Below are 27,747 nucleotides of genomic sequence, written 5' to 3' on the forward strand. Positions count from 1 at the left end.
ATAGTAAGTGGGTAGATATCAACGGAAAAGGTTGCGAATGACAGTACTTGCTCCAGATAAAGAGAGCCAGGGAGATGCAAAAAGAAGAGGAAGCTGGAATGGAGCTGACAATTGTACCTGGGTGGATTAGATTGACTCTTAGCTTACAATTACGTTTGATGTGAAAAAGAACGAACCGAATAGCTGGCTGATGGGGCTGAACAAATTTCACGAAAGTCGGTTGTAGTTTGCTCACTCCCAGCCCCGTGAAGCGAGGACACACATTATCGACGTGTAATCGCCAATATGGGTGGATATGGTGGGCAAGCCCACACAAAAGCAAGGACACAGTCTTCCCTTTCGCAGCTGAGATCCTCATGGGGAACGCCTATCTAATCCTCCGTACTCCATACATTGCATGTGCGATTCGATAGCGTCCTGCATACCGCGTTGCAGCCTCCGCAAGCTCCAGGCGAGCAACCGCATAGTTAGATGTTCAACCCCAGAGCTGACAAAATTGACAAAATCAACGCGGCCAGATACACATCGAAGAGTCATCTATCGTTGTCAATAAAAACATTCTGTTGATGGGGCAACCCATAGACTTTCCCTCCACACCAGGCTACGAGGTATATTCCGGAGCCGGGCAGGGCGGATCCACCGTCGCTGGGCGTCGATCCATGCAGGAGGCTTGTGCGACGGGGGACAAACAATGCTACCAAGTGACAGGTCGACCCTCGGCATATCGTCAGGCTTACAGCGAGCAATGATCGACTAAGAGAACTCGCATCGCACCTGGATGTACATGTATGGAGCAGCCTCCGATCCCCCGTGCGAGCAGAGCAGATCGCATTCCGAACCAGCCTCACCAGCCATCCCATCCGATCCTGGAGACCGATAGTCGCCCAACTGCAGGGAATCTGCCATGCAAGCGCATGAAGGACCTTCATCCTGGCAGAGCAATAATAGGCTTTCCAGCCTCCAAACGGTCGTCGATGCACTGACGGAGCGATCAGCATCACATCAGCGTGGCCGGGAGATTTTCAATAGACCGAAATGTGGAGAGCAGCGTCTAGCATATCGCCTGTCATTGGAAGTGGGAAGTTGGACAGGCGCCTTGCTTGCACGCCATGACAAAGCCGATTTTGATCCGAGAATACGATCTGCAGGGCTCGGCGGAATCCACGCTGCCATGCCATGTTTACACAGGCAAAAGCAAGTCGGCGGTAAACAGGCGAGATGTGGAGATACTCTGGAGCATCAAGGCGTGGGCGTCTCGCGCAGCATCGTGACTAGCATGAATTGTTTCTCGTTTGGGGACGGACCGGGCAGATTGGAAAGTGGTCCTGCTTCGGTGTTTGAATACACGCACGTACATATGCATACATATGATCCGTACCTATGGGAGAATTGGTTTAGCGCACACGTCCTGGAGCCGTTAGTGGCATTCTATACCGAACGACAGTTAGGATGGAGTGCGGATTCGGTGGGACTGGCCTACACTCAGCGAGTGTACTGGCGGTCAACCCCCTCAAGCCAGTCTGGCACTAGCCATGCTCCATGTCGTCATGTCGTTGAGAAGAGGAGCTTGGGCGTTGGACTACTGAGTTCCTTGCCTGACGTGGCGACTGCAAGAGTGAGATGGTGTGGGAATGGTTTGCAATGGTTGCGGGGCGGGTCGGGCGGCATTTTCTATTGAATTTTACCCGATGCTGCGAGTGCCAAATGTGATTTATAAATATGCGAAACGATAGTGCGAAGCTCCGACGGATGAATTCGCCGATTCGCCGGGGTGGGCGATGCAAGGAGCGGCTGGTCATTGCTGGATGCAGTTAGCACTTAGTAGTTTGGGAGTGCTTGAGGGATACCGGGGGAAGGAATCTGCAGAAGCAGAGGAGTGGCAGCGGAGGGAGGGAATGGATGGCTTCGTCCTAGATAGTGGTTGCTGTCCATATCTAGGAGTCCTAGGAGTCCTAGTACTTTCGTGGGAGAGAGTACTCCTTCGCCAGGAAGACCATCCCTCATTCTCCTGCTCTCAGACTGCCCTCGGTCGCCCTCCTAGGGTATTTTGACGTGAAGACCCTCTGCATTGCATTGCGCACTCCTGGCCCGTTCGGGTTAAGGTCGTGACAATTCCTAGTACTACCTACCCGAAGGGAGGGTGCTCTAGGGCAGATAGGGCACCACGGTATCTACACCTACTGTCGCTTTGTAGCTCTTAGTCTCTAGGACCTACTATACTATCGTGTAGCTAGCAGTATGTAGTAAGGTAGTAGAGCAGGTACTATACACATTACTAGGCCCGACTGCTTGCGGAGTAGTTGTTTCGGAGTGAGGCTAGCGCACCCCCCAGGGAGTTCGTGGTGTGTTTGAGCTATACTCGGCCCCACCGCGCTGGCACGGCGGCTAAACTTGGCACTTCCTCTTTGCGCCTCCGTTGGATGCCATCCCATCCACTGCTCCACCCCGGCGCTTCAATTCTCAGTCTTCCACACCCGAATGGTGAACCGACTGGATATTCTTCCGGTGGTTTGATCGTCCCCTGCTTTGTCCCGAGGATCGCTGCGACCCTGCTCCCGCTGAGCATCCGCCAGTGCGAAGCACTTGCGAATGCTAGTGCCAGGCATTCTCATGGATGTGCACTGCAATTCCCCCTGACCCAATCTCAATCTAGCTGTCGCCGCCAGTTCTTCCTTTGCACACTAGCGAGCACCCGGCCCAATGATGCCGCCGGATGGTCATGCAGCCCCAGCGTAAGGCGCATGGACCAGAGCCAACGACAGCTCACGATGATCTATCAGATTTTTCCCGGGCGTCGCAGCCTTCATTTAGGTTTCGTCGCCAGCCTCTCGCGACGAGAGGGCGCGCGTCGCCCTGGTGAAACGGGCTCCTCTCGTCTCCTGGCCATCCCCCCAATCCCATCCCAACAGCCATCCCATGCAAGGGCTCGCGCTGGAGGGGTTGTGCCCCCTCCTCTGCTATTGACAAATCACACATCACATCGATGACATCCCATCCCACAGGAGCAGCCTCCCTGTCAAAGTAATGCAGGGTGAGGAGAGCGCGCGATCCTGCACTGACAGGAGACGCAGGAGATGCAGGAGAACAGCGCTAGTCGAGGGCAAGCCACCAGCAGGAAAAGTAATGCGCCAGGGACTATCTTGCCCCAACACGTGGACAGGGATTCGTCCCCTCTTTGCTTTCTATTTTCTACTTTCGATCAATGCATTTATTGGATTTTGGATTTTTCCACCGGCGCACTTCTAAAAAAGGCCCTGGCTCCTCCCGGTGGATTCATTCAAGTGGAACCGGGTTCTTCACGTCTTTTCTTCAACCCTTCCGCCCGTTGGTTCCAAGGTTCCTGTGGATGGCATCGAGGGCGGCTCCCCTGTTCATCAGCTCACCCTGGTCCCACCCGTCCTTAACGACCTTTCCCTGCCCGTGTCGTGCAGCCGACGGGATCTCCGTTGCGACTCTACACCCGTGCCATATTAGACTGCGGCACTGGTACCTGGCTGAATTTTCCTCTTGTTGTGTTTCTCTCACGACGGGCTGGCCCTCGCATACTCTCTGCTGTTCCTGTCTGGCACAGTATACGGATGACCATACCCATACTGCCACTACTTGACACCTACATGACGCCCGAAGTATCACCGGCAAAATGTACGACTCTACGCCCTCACTCGACCTGCACCGTCTGAGTAGACAAAGCCTCCACGACAGATACGAATCAGACGAAGAGGCTGTCTCCGAATCGGATGCTGGCGGCCATGACTTTTTTCCCTCGCTTGTCGGCTCCCAGCGAGCTGGTACTTTCGATTCGGATCTGAGTGCTGACGAGGCGTCCTCTCAGATTGATCCGGATTCAGATAGAGAGGAGCACCATGACTTGCTCGCACCGGAGCCGCTATCGACAACCAACAAGCGGTCACAGCCACAACCACGGCCCGTCTCGATGGACACCCTGAAGCGCAACAGCAATGCCACCTTTGGAGACGACGCCTACGTCTTTGACCCCGAAGAGGATATGGTCTTGGAGCTACCCTCTCCAGAAAGCACTCCAGCACTGGCATCGAGCATGTTCTTGAAGCCCTCGATCTATGTGGCACCCAACTCGATACCCACCAACAAATCTCGGTCCCGCTCGCCTTCCCCATCATCTATATTCTCCGTCGAGCATGCGGAAATCCAGACGGCCAAGACAGTCACCATGATGGAGCCTCCCACTCGACCAACATTGGTCTTTATCAACTCGCTGGGTACCCGCTCCAAGGGCTCGAGATCGCGGTCGAATAACTCTCGGACTCGGGCGAACCGCGAGTCTCGGATATATCTCCCCAAAACCGAGAGCACATTGGAAGTGCCCCGGCTGATGGATTCCAAACCCTCTCCGCGAGGCCTGGATAGCATGGCCTCGTCCGAGCGAGGTGGATCATCCGCCTGCTCCACACCCTCCATGACTCCCCTACTGGAAGATACGCAATTACCTCCCGGAGCCACAATTGCCAACGTCTCTGAGATCCCGGTGGTTCCCTACATCCCACCCTCACCACGTCTTCGACCTCAATCCATGTATCGACCCCGACCACGCACAGCAGGCTCCGAGAAGCCCTTTCCACCGGCCTCGACCCGCCCCCGCCGGCCAACAGATACACCCCCGCGCCCAGCCTCCATCCGCAGCGACAGCAACAGCAGCGTGCCTTGCTACCGCGATATCTCCCGCCCGGTCTCTCCATTCCGAGACGATATCCGACCAGGCTACATCGCTGATCACAACAGCGATGCCGGCTCGCTGACCCGCACCTGCAGCCCAGCCTCAACAGCCTCGTCCCCGCCCTTTTCCAAGTGTGGTCCCACACACAGCTCTAAGGGCAGTGTCTCCAATATCCTAGCACACCGCTCCCCGATGATGCGCCGCGTGACCCGCAAACACTCTGCCTCTTCCAGCATCCACTCAATGAGCAGTCTCCGCTCGGAAATGGACACAGCACCCACCGCCTCGGCCTCCTCCAGCCAGCCCGTCGTCAGCACGATGAACTATGACGCGCACGTCGTGCGCAAACCGAGTCAGCGCCGACATGCCCGACATAATAGCTCTGCTCATGCGGGTAAGGGATTCATGGGGATCAAGTTTGGAAAGAGGGCTTTTACGAGAACCTAATTCCTAATTCTCACCTACTCTACCCTCTGCTTTACGCATACCACACTCACCCGGTTCTATTCACGTTCGAAGTATATTAATTTGGTAATGTCTTTCTATGGAGCGGATTTGTCTTTAGTCTTGGCTTGTAACTCAATTACTCAGTTAACGGGGTTTGGTTCGGTTCAGTTCGGTGCGGTTCGGGAATGGCTGGTCTGATTGTTTCTGATTTGACTTTGATTTAATTATGGATCTGCAACGGGTTTACTCCTTTCGATCGGCGAATATACCGGCGGTTCTTCTGATTTTTGTCTCTATCCCAATTTGAATTTGACGTCGGATTGTTTTCCGTTTTTGGTTTTGGACTCGATGTTCCTGCCAGTGGTGGGGTTGGCGTCTTTGGCTGGCTTGGCCTTGCTTGACGCGTCATTTTGTCTTATTCTATATGACGTCTTATATTGGTTACGAGCGTCATTAGGTAACCTGAGTGAATAGGGAATGGATGTGGCTGGAGAGCGCACATTTCGGTCGGGTTTTTGCTTTTCATTGGTGCTGTTGTAAGTCTTTTCATGATCGTTGTTCTTTCGATTGCTGGACTACCGGGCTTGGAGGATGATGTTCCTTTTGATCAGATAGACTCCGATATGCTTGGAATGATAACCTGTCAGTGACATTGGTGAAATTTACTTGCAAAATTTTCATCGTAGCTTAGCGAGAAACAGTACGAGACTAAGCACGGCCCAATGATCGACATGTCATGCTATTTTCGGATGATCTAACTCCACAACTGTGGGAAGGAATAATCCAATGAGGCTAGTTGTATCAGAGTGAACACTATCAGTATTGGCTAGTTAACAGTGGGTATCTATTATGGTAATAAAATAATTTCTGGTCTTCGGAGCAGAACCCTGAGTTCGGATATTCGTCCTGTACCGCCTAATGCGGGTAGGTCGCTGAAGCCCTGTTGCTCGTGGCCTCAGCTCGGCCAAGGTTTGTCCGTAACCTTTAATTTACCTTGATGTTGACTGTTGAGAATGCACAGGCTACAATGGAAATCGCAAATGGTATATGGCGGCAATTAGCGCTACTGCTAGCCAGATAACCCCGATCAAAAGAACAGACATGGAAGATACAACCAAGGCAAAAAGCCTAGTGATCTTCCAGAGGGATCAATCCGAAAAACGAGAACGCTAAGTGCAAATGAAATGCCTACTTTCGTGCCTCCAGGGCAGACTTGATGGCATCGCATGAGGTCTTTGCATCGCCAAAGAGCATTCTGGTTCCTGGCATGAAGAACATCGGATTGGGTACCTCCGCTATTGATGGAGAAGATGTTAGTCAATGGCACGGAATGGAGAGCAACGGTTAATATAGATTTTTTCTTACCATATCCAGAAGACATGCCCCTCTTCATGACAACAACTTCCTTACTCTTCCACGCGTGGAGCACGGGCATTCCCGAGATAGCAGAGTCGGGTTCCATCGCGATAGGGTTGACGGTGTCGTTGGCACCGATCACTAGCGTAACGTCTGTGTCGGCGAAATCGTCGTTGATCTCATCCATTTCGAGCACAACTACAAAGCGGGTTAGTCAATGTCTTACAGCCGGGCGGAGCAAAACTTACTATCATATGGCACGGACGCTTCGGCGAGCAACACGTTACACTGACCAGGCATACGGCCGGCAACCGGGTGGATGGCGAAGCGGACATTGATACCGCGGGCGCGCAACAGGCGAACAATCTCGGCCAGCGCATATTGCGCTTTGGCGACGGCCATTCCGTATCCGACGATGATAATCACGCTCTCAGCATTGGTGAGCGCATCCACCGTATCGTCGACGCTGGTCTGTGTGACCTCGCCCTCGATTTTCTTTTGTGTCTGAGGCGCCTGCAGACCCCCGAATATGACATTTGTGAGGCTTCTGTTCATGGCGACACACATTATGTATGATAGAATTGAGCCGCTCACGCCAATCAAGCTCCCCACACTCGTCAGAAGGGGGTTGTTGAGCATGAGACCTTCGGCAACCAGCGCGAACCCGGAATACGCGTTTAGCACGGTGATCACCACAGGCATATCGGCACCGCCGATGGCAGCGGTGGTGGTATAGCCCTTCGTGAAGCTGAGCAAAGTATTTGCACCCAGACATGCCGCTGCAATGCCAGGGTTACCTGGGGCCATCGTCACGAATGCACCCATGGTGGCAGCATTGCTGGCCAGAAGACTTGAGTTGATCAAATGACGACCAGGGAGGATTTTAGCGCTGGAAGAAATTTTTCCAGCAAGCTTTCCCCAGGCGATGATTGAGCCTGTGAAGGTGATTCCGCCGATGAGGACACCCATGTATGCCGTGACCATGTGGAGAGTGGAGATATCATGATCAATGTCGACCATCACACTGCCAATACTGGTGAGGACGGCCGCAAGACCGACCACGGAATGCAGAGAAGCGACAGTCTGTGGCAGTCCAGTGGGAGTGATGCGACGACCGATCAATCCTCCAAGGATGGCACCTGTTCCAGCAACAACAGCGAACTGTGTGAGGGTTTCAGTGTCGAAACCCACAGCAGCCAGAGAAGCCAGAATTCCAGAAATCACTCCAAGAATGCCGAAGATGTTTCCACGTCGAGCAGTCTGCTGCGAGGCCAGACCGGAAATAGAGCTCATGCAGAGGATCGTGCTAACGAGATACCCGGCCTGGACGAGACCAGCCATTCCCGTGCTGGCAGCTGCGACGAAGCCCCCGCCAAACACCAATCCCGGGATTGCATAGAGCCATGGATACTCTGGCGGATCAGTGGGTCTTTTGAACATGTCCAGCATGCGCTTGGTGACCACAAACCCACCCGACACATTGACAAAAGCCAACAGCACGGAAGCAGCACCGAGGTATTCGGGAAGAGTGCTCGGGACAAAACCACCGCCCATAATGAACAGACCGCCAATACCAACCATACCGGAGATAGCATTGGTCACACTCATCAGCGGCGAGTGCAGGGCAGGGGCAACACCCCACACGGCGCGGTAACCGACCAGGCCAGCAAGACCGAATGTCATCATATTACCCATGAACATAGGGCCGGTGGCTTTTCCGAGCGCCAGGGTAGTGCCCATTGCGCCGGTGACTGTTGCAACATCCCGAGTAACCTTTTGCCACGGCGTCAACTCAAGATTTTCCTCTTTCTTCGCGGCAACAGCCTGGGCCTCCGGCTTCGGAGTGGGGGGAGGAGCGGGAGGCGCAGCCGGAGGAATGATCTCGCCGTCTTGAGTGACGATCGAACCACGGACTACCTCGTCATTGAAATCAATACCGAATGACTTCTCTTTCGGAGCCATTGACAGGAGGTATTTGGTGATATTGTTGGAGTACAAGGTTGAGGCTTGGGTAGGCAAACGCGAAGGCAGGTCGGTATAGCCGATAATCGTCACGTCCTTGTAGCTGGCGAGCTGTCCAGGCACGGTAGCTTCACAGTTTCCACCGGCCTCGGCTGCAAGATCAACAATAACCGAACCCGGCTTCATGGCAGCCACCATTTCCTTAGTGATCAGCTTTGGCGCAGGCCGTCCAGGAATCAATGCCGTGGTGATGATAATGTCAACTTCGCGAGCCTGCTCCATGAAGAGCTTCATCTCGGCCTCGATGAATTCTTTAGACATTTCCTTGGCGTAACCACCCTGGCCCGCGCCATCCTCCTGGATATCGACCTCAATAAACTCAGCACCGAGCGATTGCACCTGTTCGCGTACAGCGGGACGAGTATCGAAGCCGCGCACGATAGCCCCCATCCTCCGGGCCGAGGCTATTGCACTCAGACCCGCAACACCCGCACCGATGACGAGCATTTTGCTTGGGGGGATTTTTCCAGCAGCAGTAACCTGGCCGGTCAGGAAGCGTCCGAAATGGTTCGATGCCTCGAGAACAGCTTTGTAACCAGCGATGTTGGCCATGGAGCTCAGTGCATCAAAGGTCTGAGCACGGGAAATTCGAGGTATCTTGTCCATAGCAAACGAGGTCACACCACGAGCGGCGAGGGCCTCCACAATGGACTTGTTCTGGGCCGGGTACAAGAAAGAGATAATCGTTGAGCCTTTGCGGAGAGCCTGCACTTCGTTGAAAGGCCCGTCAATCTGCGGGTTGCGGACCTTCATGACAATGTCACTCTCCGAGTAGATCGCGTCGCGGTCGACCAGTGTCGCGCCCGCCTTGACGTACGCATCGTCTAAGAGCTGCGCACCTTCACCAGCACCGCGTTCAATGAGGACGCGCGAGAAGCCCTTCTTGAGGAGCATGCCCACGTTCTGTGGGGTGATGGCCACACGGCGCTCATTTTCGTATGTCTCGCGGGGCACGCCCACGGTCAACGAGCTGTAGGGGATGGTCGAGACGGGATCCGAGGCCGGAGGGGTGGTCGAAGCAGCGCGCTTGGCGATCCATTGACAGGGCGGCTGGAGCGAGCAACAGGGCTTTCGCTGCGAAGTTGAAAGAAACGCGAGCTGCCTAAGCTGAGAGACTGTTCGAGAAGGAATTAGCAACTGGACCAGCTGGTGAGAAAATGCATTGCTGGTGCATCGCACCGCCTGCACTGCTGTGACGCGCGACATACCTTGTGTTGTCAAGGATCTCCCCACACGCGCACCTAGTACGAGACACGGCCCTAGCGACCGCAAAGGCAGCGGGGCACTCATGATGGAATCGCAGGGCACGAAGGTATCACCAGGGAAGGCGCATCGAAAGGAGTGGAGGAGGTTGAGAGGGAGAAGAGAAGGGCGGAGGGCGCTTGGGTGAGAAAGTAGCGAGGATCGGAGGTGTTCGTGTGAGGGGGAGAAGCGACCTTGCGATGAAACAGTCCGCGTCGGAGGATTCGTTGATTTGCTGCGAATGGTTTGGGGGCCGTTCGCAGGACGCAGCGAGGATTGACTGGACGGAGGACGCCACACTTAATCCCCGTGGGGTGCGGGGGTGGTGGAGGTCGCGGATCGCCCGGCTGGGTCCCACATCAGTTCTGCCGCGGTAGTAATAGTGGTCCCATAGTATACTATAGATACCCCCACAGGAGATTCGTAAATAGACGCACCATACCTCTAGATGAAAACTGTGCAATGGTAGCCCCAGGACTTCGATGGGGGAGCTACGCTGCTTGATGGAGAATGCTGTCGGTTGCACCAGTTCTAATTAAGATCTTACAGCTTTGAGGCTCGGTATTCAAGCTGTTTTCTCGAGTTCCTCTTTGGCTAAAGATCGGACCTATAGCTTGTCAGATGCCCTACCCTAGGGTAGTATCAGACATATCATTACCCTACACAGCAACACTGCAGCAAATCTCGACCACGGAGTCCTGATTAAGAAGTCCGTACCTAAGCAGAAGTCATGTGATTCATGACCTTTACCACATGTACTCTCGACACACGCTGGACCTCGAATCTATATTCTCCTTGTCCTATCATCCCTCAAAAAAAAATTTTTTAATTATAATTCAAAACATAGATGCAGAGATCGTTTCTAATATGGCAGCAACTCTAGAGCACTAATGCTGCTCCAATGTACAGTAATTATGGTGGCTCTAACCAGCTCGATCTCATCGGGTATTTCCCTCGCAGAGCTCACCCACTATTAAGGAAATCTTTGATGACCGACATCATCGACGCTTCACAACATTCGGCTCATCCTGTGTCGAAGGCTCGACCTCCTCCACCGTCTCGACAGCACCCTTGCTGTCAATAAAGTGCGAGATGCGGTTGCTGGGAAGCCAGGCGCTCTCCGGCATGGCAAAGTAGGAGATCAGCGCAAAGATGGTGACACCAGACATGATGATGGGGGCGTCTAGTCAGAGGTTAGCATTTAATATAAAGACCTCCTATAACGAAACTTGGAACTCACAGTTCAGGTTCGCGCCAGTGACAGGCCAGGCATAGGGGGAGAACAGAACAGCAACTACCCATCCATTCCAGAACACACCGATGAACTGGAACGGCTTGCTCCAACGACCCAGACTCCAAGCAGGCTTGGGGAATCGCTTCGGAGTGCAGAGCAGTCGGCCCAGACAGATAAGGCCGTAGGCGGCCGCGCTCGGAACACCGGCGGCAGAGACCAGGGACGTGAAAGCAACGTTTGAGGGGAGAATGGTGCATGTCACGAGGGCGGCAACACCCCAGACGACGATGACGGCGTTCCGGGGCTGACCGTTGTGTACTTGGGAGACCCAGCCAGAGAATGGGAGGACACCGTCACGGGCGACCGCAAAGACGAGACGTGAGGCGGCGATTATTGCAATCGCGGTGTTCTACAACAAGTCAGACAGAACAGAAGAATGTTAGGATGTATCTTACCAGCCATAGAGCAACGACACAGATGACGTTCATAAAGACGTGACCGCCCCGACCAAGGACAGCTTCATAGAGCATGACGAATGGCTGAGGGGAGCCGAAGCTCATCAGCGTCTCAGTATCGGGCTACTCATAAGAACGAGAATTAGTGACAAAGTTCAACACAGGTGCAATTATGGGGTGTGTCAGACTGAAACCTACCGCACAGAACAGGAACAGGATGATCGTCGCAAGCCCGCCGAATCCACTAGCGACGGTACTCCAGAAAATACCACGGGCGGCCGTCATCGAAGCGTTCTTGGTCTCTTCGGCAACATGACCAGACGCATCAAATCCGATCAGAATACCGGCAGTAGCCAGGTACGAAAGACACCAATTCCAGCCATCCGGAGCACCGGTTCCATTGTAGGTAGTCATGAAAGCCTCGTGGGTCGTGCGGAAGCCCCAGGTCTGGGACGTACCGATGGGCAACCAAATGAGGTTCAGGAAGAAATCTAACATGACCACGCTGGCCGAGAGCCAGAAAACAGCCTTGAAGAACCGCGGCGGCATAAAGTTGAGAAAAGCGGCGAGGGCCAGCAGGATCTCAGTGCAGATCCACTGAACAGCGCGGAACTTGACGTCGTCGGTGTCTTTGGGAAAGTCCACATTGAAGACAGTCAGTTCGGCAAGCATGTAGTTCACCGCGGACTGGGTGTTGCTGGCGCAGAAGGTCGTCCAGGCGGTGGTACTCCACCACGCGACGATGAAGCCGAGCAGCCGGCCGTATCGAGGACCACCGGCCTCGGCAGCCCACAGATAGATGGAGCCGGCTGACGGGGAGGCCGAGCAGACCTCTGCGATGACAGCGGCGGTGATGAAGGTGAAGACCATGGTGACCAGATAGCTGGTCCAATAGGCCAGGTTTCCACCGGCGGCGACACCAGTGCTGAAGGTGACGCGCACTCCGCCGACGAAGTAGAGGGCCGCTGGATGAGTTTAGCAGATGTATAGCAGATGCATGGCAGGTAAGACAAGATCTGATACGTACCGAATGTCGTGGCAAAGTTCTCAAAGAGCGAGTATGTCCGGTGCAGTACCTGTCATGGATGAAATAAGCATCAAGCATGTCGATCACTCAGCATTCCGCTAGAAGTGTCGATAATAGTGATCACATACCGGCTTATATCCCATCGTCCGCTGTGTACATTGTTAGAATAGTCCGATCTTAATCTTCCAACAGCTTGGTACTCACCAGCAGGGCGGCATCGTCCTTGGACTCTGTCTCACTACGATCGGTCTCGCCAGCGACCAGGTCGTCGCGATCGACGACCAGATCCTCGTGCTCGTGCACCATTTCCAGAAAGAGCGGAGAATCGCAAACACCGGTATAGACTCCCTGTCCCGATCGCAGTGTAACGTGAAGGGTTTGTTGCAGGTTAAAAAAATTTCCCCGATTTTAGCTTTTGGCCCCGAGTCGCGCGGGCCCACCTAAAATAAAATACGGGAAAGTCCGCGAAGTACACACCCAGCACCAGAGTTAGTCCAGAGCACTACACTAACCGGTCCACTGCCCGATATCGGTTGTTTTTGCTAAAAGAAAAAAAATAAAAATAAAAATAAAAACAAAAGTTATAACTGTCGAGGCGAGGCAAATTGCAGAATAAGAAAATGAAAACGTCCTTGTCGAAGATGTATTGTAATAGTCATCCAATCATCACCCTCCCACGCGGACGGTGGACGCAGGCTGACCTAACTTATCACATTGTGATGTTGCAAGAACGGAATCGAGCTTCGTAGATTTAATAGTACAACCGGAGCTGTCTGGTCCGCAAGTGCTTCGTTCTTTTTAGCTACGGTTAGTCGCGACCCACGGTGGGGGATCAGTCCTTAATCTACCCTTAAGGTCCCAGCGATATCAGACCATGCACATTAGATGAGACGGAAAAAGGGTGGTACAAAACGGGGTCAAACGAACGCAGAATTCACGATACGCTGACAGCGTCACTGCGCCATCGCATGCCCGCAGGATCTTGAAGATCAACAGCCACGGCGTGTTTCATTTGTTGAGAAACCGGTTGCGAGCGGGTCCACTTTTGGGGCCTGCCAGCTTCGCGATCAAGCCTCGATCGACAGATGGGACGACATGACAAGTTGATTTCTGCGAGATGACATCGGGCCTGATTTCTTAGAGTGTGTATGGTCGTAGTATTATGTGCAAAAAGGCAAAAGTGCAAAATTTGGGTCCGCTCTACAAATAACTATGTATCGGGAGATTGAAGTTGGGACATGCATGTGCTAGATCGTAACATGGTGTATGTAGGCCAGAGATGCAGTAGTCTGGCGGGTGGTATATGTAAGCGTGATGGATATATGAAACAATAATGCAAGGATGAAAATAACCGGTAATGTCAAAGAGATGTGTCACAAGCAGTCCGCGAAATGATACGCTCCAAAAGAGAAGTGTAGACGGCGTCGAAGCCGGTCGAGAATGATTGCTGAGTGGGGACGGAGTATTATATATGGATGCATGGTCTGATGAGCAAGCTCATGGAAGAAGAATATTCGACTGGATCTCGTCCAGGGTTTCAGTCCATCCCTCGGGGAAAACGCGTCGCTTGAACCAAAGATCCTCTAGGAGCTGAAAAGCCTTGTCAACGTTCCTGAAGCCAAAACGCCGGAGTTCATGCATGGTGGCACGGACGTATTCCTGTTCGTGATTCTGTCGAGTCTCTTGGCCCGCGATAAAAAGTGGCCACAACACAGCCAGCTGGCCTACGTCTTTGGAAAGCTTGCGAATCAAGGTGATGATACGCGTGATTAGCATGTCCAAATACGTTCGATCGGAGATCCAGTTCGGTCGGCCGGCTCCAGCCACCTGATGCAAATGCACGAAGGTCGCCTTTTCGTAGGCCTCGATGCAGCCCACGTATTCCAGCATGTCTGGGAACGGAAATCGAGCCAGAGAGTCATCGTCCAGGTCCATGTCCCCAAGTAGTTGCAGGCTCACCGGAGTACTGGCACGCCAAATCACCAACCGATGGAAGATCTCCTTGTAGATCATATCCTGGTGTTCGGGAGACATCCATTGTTTATCGCGGGCAAAGGTGCTAATCTCCGCCTGCACCTCCATCATGCCGGACCATGCGGCGCGGAGCTCGACTAGACGGGGGTTGTCTGGCATCGTCCCCGAGGACAAGCTCGGAATCCCCAGATTGTATTCCCATCCGCCTCCCAGGGTCTTCCAGTAATTGCCTTGCACGACTGTCCCACCGGGGGTCGCACAGGCACCAGCCACATCGAGATATGATAATAATGAGACCAGAAACGATCGTAGAGGGTGATTTGTTTCAACGAGTCGTTTTTCTTCGTGAGCGGGGCTATTGGCGTGTGGGAAAAAGATGAGGTTGTAAATTGCGCGTGCTCCCTTGAGGTGAACCTTCCAGTTCTGTTGTTGCGAGTCCATCATCTTATCAATAATAGTGTCAGCACTTTTTCCATCATTCGTGCATCGTCCTTTACTCACCTCAAATAAACATAACAAGAGACATGTCGCAAAGTCCGTCATGCCCAGCTGCTCGCTCGGCTGGGTATACCGATCGCGAAACAGCTTCACCACTTCTCCGTACTTGCCCATGGCATGCTGGAAATGCTTGTTGCGCGGTGGACCGACCGAGGTGTTGGCGAGGTGCAATGCGCCCAGGGCCTGCATGGCGCCGACCATCGATGGCGACGATCGTGCGAAATCGGGAAAACAACTCCGGTACGGATTCGTGTTCATGGAATTGTCGTAGATCAAAAGCAGGGTCGAGACCTGATCGATAAAATGCGTGTAGTAGCGATCGTCAGGCGATTGAATTGTCGAGGCCATCAGGTTGGCCGGGGAGATGGGTTCCTGGAAGCGGAATTGAAACTGCATCGTCTTGGGCAACGGCAGCGTCGTCGGCGACACCACCAGGCCATCGCACGGCTCCTCCTCCCTCTTGACCACAATACCCGGACTCCCGGTCGACGACTCGCTCGAGGAGTCCGGGCTGTCGAGTTTCCTCCGTTTCTGCGGCGGATTGGACTGTGGTGTCTCCTTGTCCTTCTTCGGGCCGCCGAACACTTTGAAGGTCATGCCCTGGGTGCCAGAACAATCCAGCCCAAGCCGCATGCAGTTGTTGCAAGTCGGCGAGGCCTCATCGCAACGCACATGGCGCCTCCTGCATGTCTGACACCCAGTAAAACCTCGGTGGTGCCAGCGACGCTGTCGCTTCCGTCGCGGTTGGTCGGTCGTCGCATCGGTGGTGGGGGACGGCGACTCGGTCGGCAATGGAGCGCCCTCACGCATCTCCATGGGGGGTGAGTGGCAGCACAGCGGGCAGCAGCGACATTAAGTCGAGGAGGTCCGGGGTGGGAGCATGGCCGACAGATCAAGACGAAACGAGGCCAAGAAAAGGCTGAGAAGGATGTCGTGGCTGTTAGCGCAAAAGCGGAGAGAGCCTCGCCACAGCCACGGCGATCGGCGTGAAGAAGTTCGACAAGAGTCTGCGAAGGAAGAGTAATTGTTATGTTCAAGAATACACCAAAACTGAAATGCTTAATGGCCAGCCGAAAATAGTGTGATTTTGAAGAGGCAAGTGCAGTGTTTACCATGCGATCCAAGCGTATAGTACCCTATCCTAGAGAAAGGCATACTAATGGCGGGTACTTACAGCCCTCAGCGTCTCGAACACATCCTCCACCAGATCTCCAACATTCTCCACACCAACACTCAGCCGGATCAAATGATCAAAAACACCAGCTTGATGCCTTGCCTCTTTCGACATGCAATTATGCGTCATGACCGTGGGGATCGCACAAATACTCTCCAAGCCTCTCAAACCTTCCGCCGAGAAAAACAGCTTGGACGAGGTGCAGAACGCTTGAGCTGCTTTTGAACCCCCTCGAATGCGAAACGAGATCATGCCTCCACCCATGCCATCTCGGTGCTGCTGGATCGCAATCCGCCGCTGGGGATGACTCGCAAGACCAGAGTAATTGACGCTGAGAACATGAGGTGATCCCTCGAGGGCAGTCGTGAGAGCCGAGGCATTGCGAAATGCAAGGTTTTGAGTCCTCGGTGGGCGAGCCGACAGTCAAAGGGACTTGTTACACTTCCCGCTGCGTTTTGGATGAAAGAGAGACTTTCCAAGATTTCGGAACCGTTAAAGCCACCGCACTAATCAAAACATCGCAAGAAGGGAATAGCTGGCGACTTCTGCAATACCTATACGCTCTAGCCATGCGAACACCAGCCAATGGGGCATTTCTTGGCCATGCATTTGTGCGTCAATTCACTGAAAAATCCACTGATTACACTAGTGACTTGACAGCAAGTAATGGTTAAGGAGCATAATCCCATCCACCGGCGTCGGCATGGCTAGGGCATACAGGTATCTCAGAAGTCGTCAAAGTCCCAAAAATCCAAACCCGATGCAACAAGGGCTACTCAGCGCAAAGCCCCCCTAAATAGTAGAGTAAGAACCAGTCGAGGTAGGCACAGGCTGGCTCGAGAGGGTGAAAAACAGTGGCGCTCGATCCCCTTCTGAATTGGCCCTTACTGTTCCCTATTTTGGAACAATGAGTCTTAGCAAGATTCACCCTGTAAATTTCCCATTGAGACTAGAAATTGAATGAAACTATTTGAAAATATATTTTGACCCCTTCTTTGTCAGTTCATCTGTTTCAACCAATCAACCATGAAGGTCCCTAATACACCCGGTGTGCCTTTTTGGTCGAGGCGAATCCATTGCGGACTGCATCGAGGGAACACCACTGATACGCATCAACCGTCTTCCGGCCGCGCTTGGAATCAAATGCCAGGCCTTTGCCAAGCTGGAGTTTATCAACGCCCGGGGCTAAGTGAAGGACCGCATTGCCAAGCGAATGATCGAACATGCCGAGAAGGGGGACAAGATCAAGCCGGGCGATACACTAATCGAGGCACCAAGCGGCAACACACGTAAGTCTGTTTACCGTTCTGTACTCCTCAATCAAGGCTCATTTCTGCTCGATAGAGGGTTTGCCATCGTCATGATGGCCGCCGCCAAATGATACAGATGTATCATCACGATCTCCGAATAGATGTCCCTCGAAAAAGAGCAGATATTGACCGCGCTGGGTGCACAAGTTGTTCGCATTCCAGCGGGCGTACCCATCGACTCTGCCGACTCGATCATTAGCGTCGCTCAACGTCTCCAGAGTAGACCCAAACTCTTATATCCTGGATCAATATGCGAATTCCGAGAACCCGGCGGCACACGAGTCTGGGACGGCGGAGGAGAGTTGCTGGCCGACAAAAGGGAAGTGGACATGGTGGTCAGTGGCGCTGGAACAGGGGGCCGTAACTGGGTTGTCAAGGGGACTGAAAAAGCACAAATCGGACATCCTCGTTGTCGGAGCGGACCCAATAGGCTCAGTTCTTGCCCAGCCTGACTCCCTCGACAAACTCAAAGACGAGTACAAGGTCGAGGGCATGGGGTATGAATTTGTGCCGGCAGTGCTGGACCAGAGTGAGCCCAGTATCTGGATCAAGACCTTCGATCGAGACTCGTTTCAGCTTGTACGTCGACTCGTGAGAGAGGAGGAAGTGTTTTGTGGGAGATCTTCTGGGGCGGCCATCGCAGCACTTGCTCAGTTGGTGACGGGCCGGCCTGAGCTTAACAAGGAGGACAAAGTGGCGGTGGTCATCCTGCCCGATGGGAATTCGGATTTACCTGTCGAAGTTCGCGAGCGACGAGTGAATGGTGGCGCAGGGATACGTTTCTCATGAGAAGTGAAAGGAAAATGTGACTGAAAGAGAGAGGGGACAAAAGATTCTCTTTGACAGCAACGATTGACATGGGTGTTCGTTGCTGATTGGCACTCGATCCTCAGAGGAACACTCGAAAGCAGTAAACACGATGGACCGGGGGATCCCAACATTGTGAGCCCATTCAAGATTGTAACCTCCGCCTTTCACAAGCTATGCTGACTGATAAGTTGCGGTTGAAATACCTCAACGGAATTTGAATGTTGGAGTGCAGCAATCGGAAACACAGAGAGGGCTTTGTGGTGAGCATTCGGTGCATGGTCGATTTCAGCGGGGCTCCGCGCGTGGGCGTCGCACCAGGCTGTGAAAAGTCCTACTAGAAGTCCTTTGAGAACTTGAATTGAAAAGATCCAAAGAGCTCGAGCTTCTTTGATTTTTCACTCTCGGCTCACCGAGTGTTCTTGATGTCGTTCATCACCGCCTCCGATGCATAAATTTGAGTCCGCCTCTACTTTCATCTCTGTCTTCTTGTCAATTCTTTACCCCGCCGAACTCTCTCAACCCTCACATCAACCTCTCTTGCTTCCTTCTGTGTCCCAAGCCTTTGTTTCAAAACTACGCTTGTCACCCTGCAACATGCCACCACGCGGCCACGCAGACGTGCGCCTGTACACAGGACCGAACCCCTATGCTCCATACACACGATATCCAAAGCAGAACCCGCCCATTACGGATTACAAAAAGATTCCTCCTGAATTGGACTGGAACTCGCATGACAATGATATCCCAGAGCAGTATGTCCGGCCTTCTCGGCCAAATCGTTGATTGGATGATGATACAGGTACTGATGCGGCTTTGTAGTGATATCGAGAGGCACATCCAACGATGCAAAGACCGAATTGACGACGGTATCATGCCTGACTGGTGGAAGCATCGCCTTGTACGGTACGAATATTGGTTGAAAGTGAAAAACGCAATGCTTGCCTCCGAGCCCATGGGTCTCAGCGAGGACACTGTTACGAGACTGAAAAGTCTACAGGCGATCAGGACCCATCTTGCCACGGACGGGGATCCGCAGCAGCAGATCCCTAATGTGGACGCGATTATGGCCCATTATCGATCAGGACAGCTGGCATGGAAGGATGGACATGTGTCATATTGGTCGAACGGGACGAGTATGGGTCAAGGGCAGGTACCATTTGACTGGAATGATGTCGATCTCGCATTGAGCCAGCATGGGCCGGCGGATAAAGGGTTCTGGATCGAAGGAGTAGGTTCACCCGCGCCGGTCATGAAGTCTATTTCGGCCCGGGCCCGGATGCCGTTCAGCGATGTCGATGGGTCAACAAGCTGACATGGCGTTATCCTCGATGAATAGATGAGCGGACCGGGACCAAGCATGCAGAAGGCCCAGACCATGCCGGTTGCACCTAGAGGTAGGGATCACCTACACAATGTATGTAAACCCTCTGATTGAATTCCATATTGAAATTGCAACCTAACCCTCCCTCTTCTCTTTTTCCAGATCGACTGCACTGTCAGCCTTCCAGGGAACACGCAGGGTGACGCGGGGACCCTCACCCTGTCCTTCCTGGATGACACAGGCTCAACACATCCCGAAATCTCCGAAGCCGAGCTATACGACCTCTGCTGGATGGGCCTCACTCAAGCTAGCTATGTCGGAGTCATAATTTTTGACGCAGCGCGAAATACGCACATTGAGCCTTTATTTTTGATAGACATTACCCTGCGAGACGCAAACAACTATGAATACACTCGCTGGTGCAGAAGCTTCTGTCTCGTTCGCCGGGGGCAAGTCCCGCTCGGTTGGGCAAGAACGAGTGGGAATTGGCTGCGCCATCTGGTGTTCACGGCCACTGCCCCCGATGGGAACGGCACGCTGTGGCTTAGTAGACTCAAGACCGGCATCACGAATGAGCTCCCTCGTGTGGACAATGCATACGTTAGTGCTCGTGGTCCAGACTACCAAACATACGGTCTCCCTGCTGGTCAATTTCCTGCGTGGCTTGGGGCTTTGGCAACCTACGTGCCCCCGGGGTCCGTGGCAGGGCTGCCACCACCACCGCTGCCGCCATTGCATAGAATAATGACGAAAAAAAGGATCAAAGCTAGTGCTGGGCCCAAGATGGCTTGGGGTGGTGCTGGAGGCGGTGCCTAGTCGCCTTCGTACCCTCAGCTATAGCTTGAAGGTGCCGATAGCCTCGGAATGGTGGAGTGGAGGAAGATGGCGCAGGTGGAGAGCAGCGGTATTTTGTTGCGCATGTTTTGATTGTGATAGAGTACTTTAATACTATTGGAATATAATGAGTAATGGTTTTGTCTCTCTCTGAATATTGGACAATGTAGAAGTAGAAAGAGCGAGTGCGGGGAACCCACGGAATTCATGCCGATCGCCGCCCCTCTTCGCCCTTAAGAACGGCAACTCTTCGCCGTCTTGGTGACCTTTCTTTCTCAACTACAGTACTATCCCTCATGTCGGGCCCAGGATCGAGACTGCAAGGCAAGGTTGCCATTGTCACCGGTATGTTTTCCCCATCTTCGCCTTCCGGGTCGCTATCCCATGTCTAGCATGCTCATTCAATCGCCCATTCAGGAGGAGGGTCCGGCTTCGGAGCCGCGATTGCTCGGCGATTTGGCGAAGAAGGCGCCAAGGTTATTGTCGCCGATATCAATGTCGAGGGGGGCGAGAAGGTCGCGGCGCAGAACCCTGCGAATCTGGTCTTCCAGCGGACGGATGTTACACAGGACGATGCATGGAAGACTGTCACGGATCTGGCGTTTTCCAAGTTTGGTCGTCTGGATGTGCTGGTCAACAATGCGGGCACGACGTATCGCAACAAGGTCAGTATCATGTCCTTTCTCCACCGTAACCTGCTCAGCACAACTGCCGGTGGAGATGCAGATGGCTAACTGGGGAACAGCCCACCGTGGAGGTGACCGACGAGGAATGGGAGCGTGTCTTCAAGGTGAATGTGAAGAGCATCTACCTGGCGGGCAAGATCGCGATTCCCCGTCTCATCGAGCAGGGACAGGGTGGCTCGATGATCAACATCTCCTCGACGGGTGCAGCACGGCCCCGACCGGGTCTGGTGTGGTACAATGCTTCCAAGGGAGCTGTGACGAACGTGAGTTACTATCTCTAAGATCTGAAATGCTCAGTCCTAATGAGTGCACAGGCCACCAAAGGTCTCGCCGCCGAGTACGGCCCCCAGAATATCCGCGTGAACTGCGTCGCTCCCCTGCTGTCAGGAACGGGTCTTTTCTCCATGTTCACCGGAATGGAGGATACCCCCGAGAACCGCGCCAAGTTCCTCGGCAATGTGCCTCTCGGCCGGCTGACCGAGGCCGATGACATTGCCAATATGTGCCTGTACCTGGCTAGCGACGAGGGCAGCTTCATCAACGGGACGGAGATGGTGGTGGACGGCGGCAAGTGCATTTGATTGCGCAGTTTGTGATAAATTAGCGAAATTATATCCAGAACACTTACGCTACGGTATGGACATGATTTCAAGTTTTGCTAGTACTTACTTTACCTGAGAGTACATGTACTTATCCTTGCCGTATCCGCTCTGCATGCAGCGTGCAGATGTCAGTATTGAGAATAATGCAAACATCAATCAGGAGACTATTTCAATGATCAGACCCCGCTACTACACTAGTGTACTGTACACAAAAGGGGGGGGGTTCCCTGCAGATCGAGTTGAAATGTCTCTGTCGCCGTCAAAGTACTCCATGGTATAGTTACCCCGCTATCGACTCCAATTACGCAATTCAGGCCCCGGTGCTACAACTTCACAAGTGCTGGAGCAAAGTCCTGCAAGGCCCGCGACAATACCACACACTGTGCAGTGTGCGCCATGGCATCCAACTTCCAATCCATCCCGGTCATCGACCTTCTCCTCACCAACCCCCCAACTCGCCCGCAACTCCTGCGCCAGCTCCGCCAGGCACTCACCGAAGTGGGGTTCCTGTACATCTCCAACCACGGTGTCCCACAATCCGTCATCTCCGACCTGCAGGCCGTTCTCCCGCGGCTTTTCGAACTCGACCAAGGCCGCAAGGACGCAGTGGCTCTGCACCACTCCCCGCATTTCCTGGGCTACAGCCAGGTTGGCTCGGAGACGACGGCGGGACGAGAAGATCGACGCGAGCAGTTCGAGTTTGCCACTGAGCTGGAGGAGAGCTGGGCGGAGGGTCAACCCCGCTACGAGCGATTGCGGGGGCCTAATCAGGTAGTTTGTTATCGAGAGGTTTCCTATCTAGGAAGGCAACCTAACGACATTCGGAGAATGTACTAATGAGTGGGTCAGTGGCCCTCAGCCGAAGCAGATATCCGCTGCAGCATCGAGCGATACATCGAGGAACTCACCCGTCTCGGCGAGAGGTTCCTACACCTGGTCGCCGAGGCTCTCTCCATACCGCCAGAGGTGCTCTTTTCCTTCCTTTCCGACCAGCACCGTCTTAAGCTCGTCCACTATCCGCCCTCAGAGATATCGGCCGATAAAAATGGACAAGGCGTCGGTCCCCACAAGGATTCATCAGGCTGGTGGACATTTCTCCTGCAGGCATCTCCTCCGAACGTCAAAGGACTGCAAGCACTGAACAGAAATGGGGAGTGGATTGACATTCCGGTGATTGAGGGTACATTCGTCGTCAACATCGGCCAGGCGTTCGAGGTCGTCACTCATGGGATGTGCAAAGCGACTACCCACCGTGTTCTATCTGGTTCGTTGGAGAGGTATAGCGTTCCCTTTTTTCAGGGTGTTCGGCGGAACCTCACAAAATCGGAGGCTCTAAACGCATTAAAAGACTACATCCCTATCCAACAGCCACCGTCACAGTCAGATGTCGGTGCCAATATTGATTCGGCCTTTCTGCGAGGCCGGTATGACACATGGGGCGAGTCTCAGCTACGCACCAAGATTCGAAGTCATCGTGATGCAGGAAGAAAATTCTACGCCGACGTGTTCGACCAATATATCAATGACGATAACTGACCAGCGAGGCTTGATTAAACATTAAGAATATCAATAATAAATGAGACAAAATAATCAGAGGAAATACAACATCTCAATCACCAACACCTCTACTCTGGTCATTCACACCCAATAGCCCCCTCACCCGGATCATCCGCATACACAGGAGTCTGCATCGGATTCGCACACTCACAATACTCCGTCTTGGTCTGGATATCCGCGCAGACATCCTCTTTACCAGTTCCAGTGGCCGTGGCACAGTACTGGTTCATGCTAACAGAGGTCGTCATGCCGGGCGGACACGACCGGTACGGCATACAGAATGTTTCTAAGTTTGACCGGCCGTCCAGCATGGTCATACTATACCATTGGTCTGTCGCACATGCACAGGAGACGACTAGACAGCAAAAAAACATCAATTAGCCGATTTCCAGGGGGAATCATATTCAAATATCGCCTGCTTACCGCTAACAGCCGTCCACTCCCCATCAGCCAACGTCCCCTCATAAAGCGTCGTCGTGGTAAACGGAAAAGCACCGTTCGAGCACTCAGTCGTGATCCAATCCGCGTCAAGTGGGAAACAAGTCTGTTCCTCTCCGCAATGATCTGGATGCCAGACAGACGGAAAGAAGCCTTCTTCACACTTAATCGGGGGCTTGGGCTTGTGGCAATATGCGACTGGAGTCCCCAACGTGCAGTCCGTTGTGTGCAGGACCGTTGAGCCATCCGTGCAGCGGAGCAGAGGGGCTTCGGTCACGGCGGGTGGTGCAGGGGTTGCTGTTGCTGGTACCAGTGGTTGTCCCTCGCTGGTTGTTTCGCGGGGAAGGCTTTTGCCGTGATGAGAAGGGCTGTCCATAAGATGAAATTCATGTTGGAGGTATACATGTTGATAGAAGTGTCTACTCTGGGAAGAGTGAGTGTGGAATGAAATTTCGGTAGCGACGGAATACAGCCTTTTAAGTAGCAATTGAGGTCGTGTGGCCTTTATTTATGTCCGATTGAATCGACATGCCACCGAGCAAAGTAAGCAGCAAGACAACACGCATCTATTACATCACTAGAACAAGAAGGAGCTTTCCACACTGACAATCGCAGCAAGGTATCAGCAAAAGCCACAGGGCTACCCCAAATAGACACCGCACCATGCACCGCGTGGCAGTCGCCCATGTAACCTTTCCCACTGGCCTGATCGATCCTGAAATGCCGTCTGAGCCGAATTTGACAAAAATAGCCTGGAAGAGGAGGACAGCGCGGATGGCGTCAGCTCCAAGCAGCAATGAAAGCAGTAAGATGGTTCGTAGGATGAGCAGGGCCGGGATTCCTGCAATAATTTGTGTTGGGATGTAACATCTTGATTGATAGTGAGAAAGCGTTTATTCGAGTTGTGCAGCCGGCGTGTGACGTCCACCTTCTCTCAAGATCGATCTGAGCGAGACAACTCGGCACACTGCTACGCTGTCCCCTCTGGTTTGCTGCTACTCGTCCCTAGTACAGGATTTCCCATTTCCCTGGATAATCCCACTTTGTCAGGGGCGGGCTATCTGTTCGTAGGTTGCGCCGCCCTCACACAGCATGAGGTCGAGTTCTATGTCGCGTCGATTCTGCATGGTGACACGATAGAAATACAAATAACCGGGCTGGGGCCGAGACACGTCTAGGCTGTCTGCGACATTGATGGAGGAGGGCTTCTGTCTCATTCACAAGTGTTGATCTAAGAGCTGATCCTGGGTGTGTATCAGCCCACCTAAGACAATATGTCGTTCCACCTGCAGATATTCTTATGTGTATAAGACCAGGAATGGAGAATAACCGAAGCTCGGAGATTACACATTGACTTAATCGTTGTGTCAGGAAATCAAAGTTCCCGTTCCTCAGGGACGGGACAGGTTCAAATTTTGGACAAGAATGGTATAGATGCAGTCACCACAGGAAGAAACATTTACATGAATAGAAGTCTGGACCATATCTGTGCTATGCATCATGAACGCTGCTGATGAAACCATAGCTCAGTCGTGGTTCGACTCGTAGAAACAGACGTTCGACGATGCTGTTTTGAGTACCAGGGTCAGATATTCGCATTTTTAGAATCCATGTTTTTTGTGCAGGCGGCCGTGGTGGTGCAAGTGTCGACGTGTGTGCGCCGCAATCCGTTCACCCTCACTGTCCTCGGGTTGAGCGTCCTCTGGGATAGTGTCTCGCTCGACATATGAAACCACAGTAGAAGTCTGGGTCAGAGTAGACATCGAGGTTGACATGGTGCGCGGGGTACCAGTCACCGTACTGTAGGGCACACCCTTGGCGTCAATCATGACAATGATATCACGCTGAAGATAGACCACTTCCTCAGTGATGGGGTCGATGGCAATGGAGGTGGTAGGGGTAGGGGTAGGTGTGGGAGTTGAAGTGGACGTCGAGCTGGAAGTGGTGGTGGCAGCTGCCGTCGTCGTGACGGCTTCGTTAGTAGCCATCATGGCCGCATTTCCGAGTACATTGCCGTCCACCGAGATACCGAGAGAAAGGGAAAGAGACGGAATGCTCAGCGAGGGAATTGCCGGCACGGCCGACGTTGTGATCATAGGCATCGACATGGTAGCGTACTCTGGACCCCATTGGATGGGCATGTTACCCGGAATTCCGTTGGTATCCAGGTGGGTGTTCTCGTACTTAAGAGCCGCGGGCTCCTCTAACAGACATTGCTGCTGCTTCGTCTGGCTCTGCAGGTTAAACACCGAGCACATTTCGACTTCGCCGGTAAGACTGGTGCACTTGTCCACGGCTTCCTGGAGGACACCCGGCTCCCAGCCAGTCATGAAATCGCCATGGTATCCATATCCAGTGGGATCGCCGTTGGCAAGCGTGAAATAGCCGTCCTTATCTTTGAAAGCATACGTGTTCCAGATCGTCTCGTACATCAATCCAGGGAGACGGGTCTTGTAGCCGATCGGGCACTCGCCATCCATGACAGTCGAGGGATACGCAACGTGAGACTTGTGATCGTCAGAGTCCAAGTCCTCGCCGTTCCAGCACTGGGGAAACATCAGCTCCAGGCGGATGCCGTCAGTGCAGTGCTCGTCGAGGAAAGTCTTGTTGGGCATATAGTGGCGGTCGAGAGTAGCCTCTGCCGCAGTCGCGTAGTTGAGACAGTTGAAGCCGATGGCTTTCTGGCGAAGGGCTGGCTGAGACTCATCGGCGGATCCCCAAGAAGATTTTGGTGGGTCGGGCACTGGCCAGGTGAAGTTGCGCTGGAAAGGATCGCCCGCAAGCATGCGGAAGCCATCCGGGAAGGCGTGGATCTTTTCGTCGCCGACCTTGTTGAGGAAGTAGTAGCTGTTGATCCACATTGTCAGTTTCATATACTCCGCGTAGAACATCATATGTTGGGACTTACGCAAGCATTCCTCCAACTTCTGGGACCAGCTCAGCAGTGCCATCAGTATGCATGAAATACAAAGCCGGGGTCCAATAGGCAGACATATCCTGCGTCACGCCGCACGAGGTGCAGCTCGACTCACGCAGTGACTGGAAATCAGTCGACATGCCAAAGTCTTTGCATCAATGTCAGCGACGCTCAGTGCAACAGACTCAGATTTAACTTACTGCCACCACCATGGATGGCGTGAACATGACCGGAAATCTGGCCAGGGTCGACAATAGGATCCAAGCGGGCGACACCAGTTCGCCCACGGCAAGGAAGACGCCAAAAAGCATTGGCGACAGAGGGAAAGATAGCAAAATATGCCAACAAAGCGGCCATGCGGCGATAATCCTGCATATCGCGATGAAAAAAGAGCCGCGTCGAGGGCTCACGTACGGTTTGAAAAAGGAGTGACGTCTTCTCTGAAGGAATGGCAAATAAAAAGAATGTAAGAACTCGCCAGGAGCACCGAATCAATCGGTCAGGCGCGGGGTGCGCGAATTCAAACAGCAAACGAAGGGCTGTTTACGGTAGAGAGGGTTGTCGCTAGATATCAGGTCGCATGTTAGTCGAACGAAGGTGATGGTGAAAGCCACGCGTAGCTCGGAGAGTGACAAGCCCTTTTAGCAAAACGCCGCGAGGTCGCAGAGTGGGATTCCGGGGGATTTATCTTTCGTCATTGGGACGATTTCATTCAAGAGAGACGATAAATGGGGTGCTCCTTGGGGGGCAAGAATGAGGATCCCTTGCTTCAGGGCGGCCACCCTTGAGACGCTGGAGACGCGCAGGGACGAGAGGACCGCGAAAAGGAAAACGGCACGCTGCTTACCGTTTAATCTTGAACGCGTTCTCTGTGACGTAAACAAACAAATCCGATCACCGGTGAAGTTCAAATCGGATATCTGCACCTATATACTCGAGCTGATTAGATATTGTTCCCAACGGTGCCTTGCAGCCTTGCCACTGGCAGATGCAGTGGAAGGTCCCACCAGAAAAACAAAGGTCGATAGAAGAACCTCTTTAAAGTTCAAAATCGACAGAATAAACGAGGGTCGAGCCGTAGGGGTCAACGAGCGACAGGGACGCCCTGAGATAGGGCTTAGAAGGGAAAGAAGTAAGTAGGAATCGGACG

General features: G+C 53.2%; 10 protein-coding genes across 10 annotated transcripts; 5 read left to right on the forward strand and 5 right to left on the reverse strand.

The window, feature by feature from the left end:
- Positions 1-3,640: 3,640 nt before the first annotated feature.
- On the forward strand, positions 3,641-5,140 carry N7532_007770 (uncharacterized protein; the record flags this gene model as incomplete). The annotated part of the gene is made up of 1 exon (XM_056620262.1): positions 3,641-5,140. The coding sequence occupies one exon, from the start codon at positions 3,641-3,643 to the stop codon at positions 5,138-5,140; it is 1,500 nt and encodes a 499-aa protein (XP_056471068.1).
- Positions 5,141-6,328: 1,188 nt separating this feature from the next.
- On the reverse strand, positions 6,329-9,724 carry N7532_007771 (putative nicotinamide nucleotide transhydrogenase; the record flags this gene model as incomplete). Its single annotated transcript, XM_056620263.1, has 3 exons — positions 6,329-6,435; positions 6,506-6,694; positions 6,745-9,724. The coding sequence occupies 3 exons, from the start codon at positions 9,722-9,724 to the stop codon at positions 6,329-6,331; spliced, it is 3,276 nt and encodes a 1,091-aa protein (XP_056471069.1).
- A 1,034-nt stretch (positions 9,725-10,758) lies between these two features.
- Positions 10,759-12,782, reverse strand: N7532_007772 (putative amino acid permease; the record flags this gene model as incomplete). Its single annotated transcript, XM_056620264.1, has 7 exons — positions 10,759-10,943; positions 11,001-11,403; positions 11,450-11,572; positions 11,648-12,414; positions 12,477-12,525; positions 12,605-12,625; positions 12,681-12,782. The coding sequence occupies 7 exons, from the start codon at positions 12,780-12,782 to the stop codon at positions 10,759-10,761; spliced, it is 1,650 nt and encodes a 549-aa protein (XP_056471070.1).
- Positions 12,783-13,973: 1,191 nt separating this feature from the next.
- N7532_007773 (Zn(II)2Cys6 transcription factor) lies at positions 13,974-15,764 on the reverse strand (the record flags this gene model as incomplete). Its single annotated transcript, XM_056620265.1, has 1 exon — positions 13,974-15,764. The coding sequence occupies one exon, from the start codon at positions 15,762-15,764 to the stop codon at positions 13,974-13,976; it is 1,791 nt and encodes a 596-aa protein (XP_056471071.1).
- Positions 15,765-17,335: 1,571 nt separating this feature from the next.
- N7532_007774 (uncharacterized protein) lies at positions 17,336-18,221 on the forward strand (the record flags this gene model as incomplete). The annotated part of the gene is made up of 2 exons (XM_056620266.1): positions 17,336-17,411; positions 17,632-18,221. 2 exons carry the CDS (start codon positions 17,336-17,338, stop codon positions 18,219-18,221), a joined length of 666 nt encoding a protein of 221 aa, XP_056471072.1.
- Positions 18,222-18,836: 615 nt separating this feature from the next.
- On the forward strand, positions 18,837-20,379 carry N7532_007775 (uncharacterized protein; the record flags this gene model as incomplete). Its single annotated transcript, XM_056620267.1, has 4 exons — positions 18,837-18,994; positions 19,062-19,470; positions 19,579-19,656; positions 19,726-20,379. 4 exons carry the CDS (start codon positions 18,837-18,839, stop codon positions 20,377-20,379), a joined length of 1,299 nt encoding a protein of 432 aa, XP_056471073.1.
- Positions 20,380-20,693: 314 nt separating this feature from the next.
- Positions 20,694-21,664, forward strand: N7532_007776 (SDR family oxidoreductase; the record flags this gene model as incomplete). The annotated part of the gene is made up of 4 exons (XM_056620268.1): positions 20,694-20,742; positions 20,815-21,062; positions 21,143-21,346; positions 21,398-21,664. The coding sequence occupies 4 exons, from the start codon at positions 20,694-20,696 to the stop codon at positions 21,662-21,664; spliced, it is 768 nt and encodes a 255-aa protein (XP_056471074.1).
- A 417-nt stretch (positions 21,665-22,081) lies between these two features.
- Positions 22,082-23,221, forward strand: N7532_007777 (isopenicillin N synthase family dioxygenase; the record flags this gene model as incomplete). Its single annotated transcript, XM_056620269.1, has 2 exons — positions 22,082-22,456; positions 22,535-23,221. 2 exons carry the CDS (start codon positions 22,082-22,084, stop codon positions 23,219-23,221), a joined length of 1,062 nt encoding a protein of 353 aa, XP_056471075.1.
- Positions 23,222-23,319: 98 nt separating this feature from the next.
- On the reverse strand, positions 23,320-24,056 carry N7532_007778 (uncharacterized protein; the record flags this gene model as incomplete). Its single annotated transcript, XM_056620270.1, has 2 exons — positions 23,320-23,597; positions 23,666-24,056. 2 exons carry the CDS (start codon positions 24,054-24,056, stop codon positions 23,320-23,322), a joined length of 669 nt encoding a protein of 222 aa, XP_056471076.1.
- Positions 24,057-25,281: 1,225 nt separating this feature from the next.
- Positions 25,282-26,972, reverse strand: N7532_007779 (DUF1996 domain-containing protein; the record flags this gene model as incomplete). The annotated part of the gene is made up of 3 exons (XM_056620271.1): positions 25,282-26,527; positions 26,589-26,745; positions 26,798-26,972. The coding sequence occupies 3 exons, from the start codon at positions 26,970-26,972 to the stop codon at positions 25,282-25,284; spliced, it is 1,578 nt and encodes a 525-aa protein (XP_056471077.1).
- Positions 26,973-27,747: the final 775 nt, after the last annotated feature.

The sequence above is a fragment of the Penicillium argentinense genome (assembly GCF_028826775.1).
Source record: "Penicillium argentinense strain IBT 30761 chromosome Unknown utg000009l_segment0_segment0, whole genome shotgun sequence".
NCBI classification, from domain to species: Eukaryota; Fungi; Ascomycota; class Eurotiomycetes; order Eurotiales; family Aspergillaceae; genus Penicillium; species Penicillium argentinense.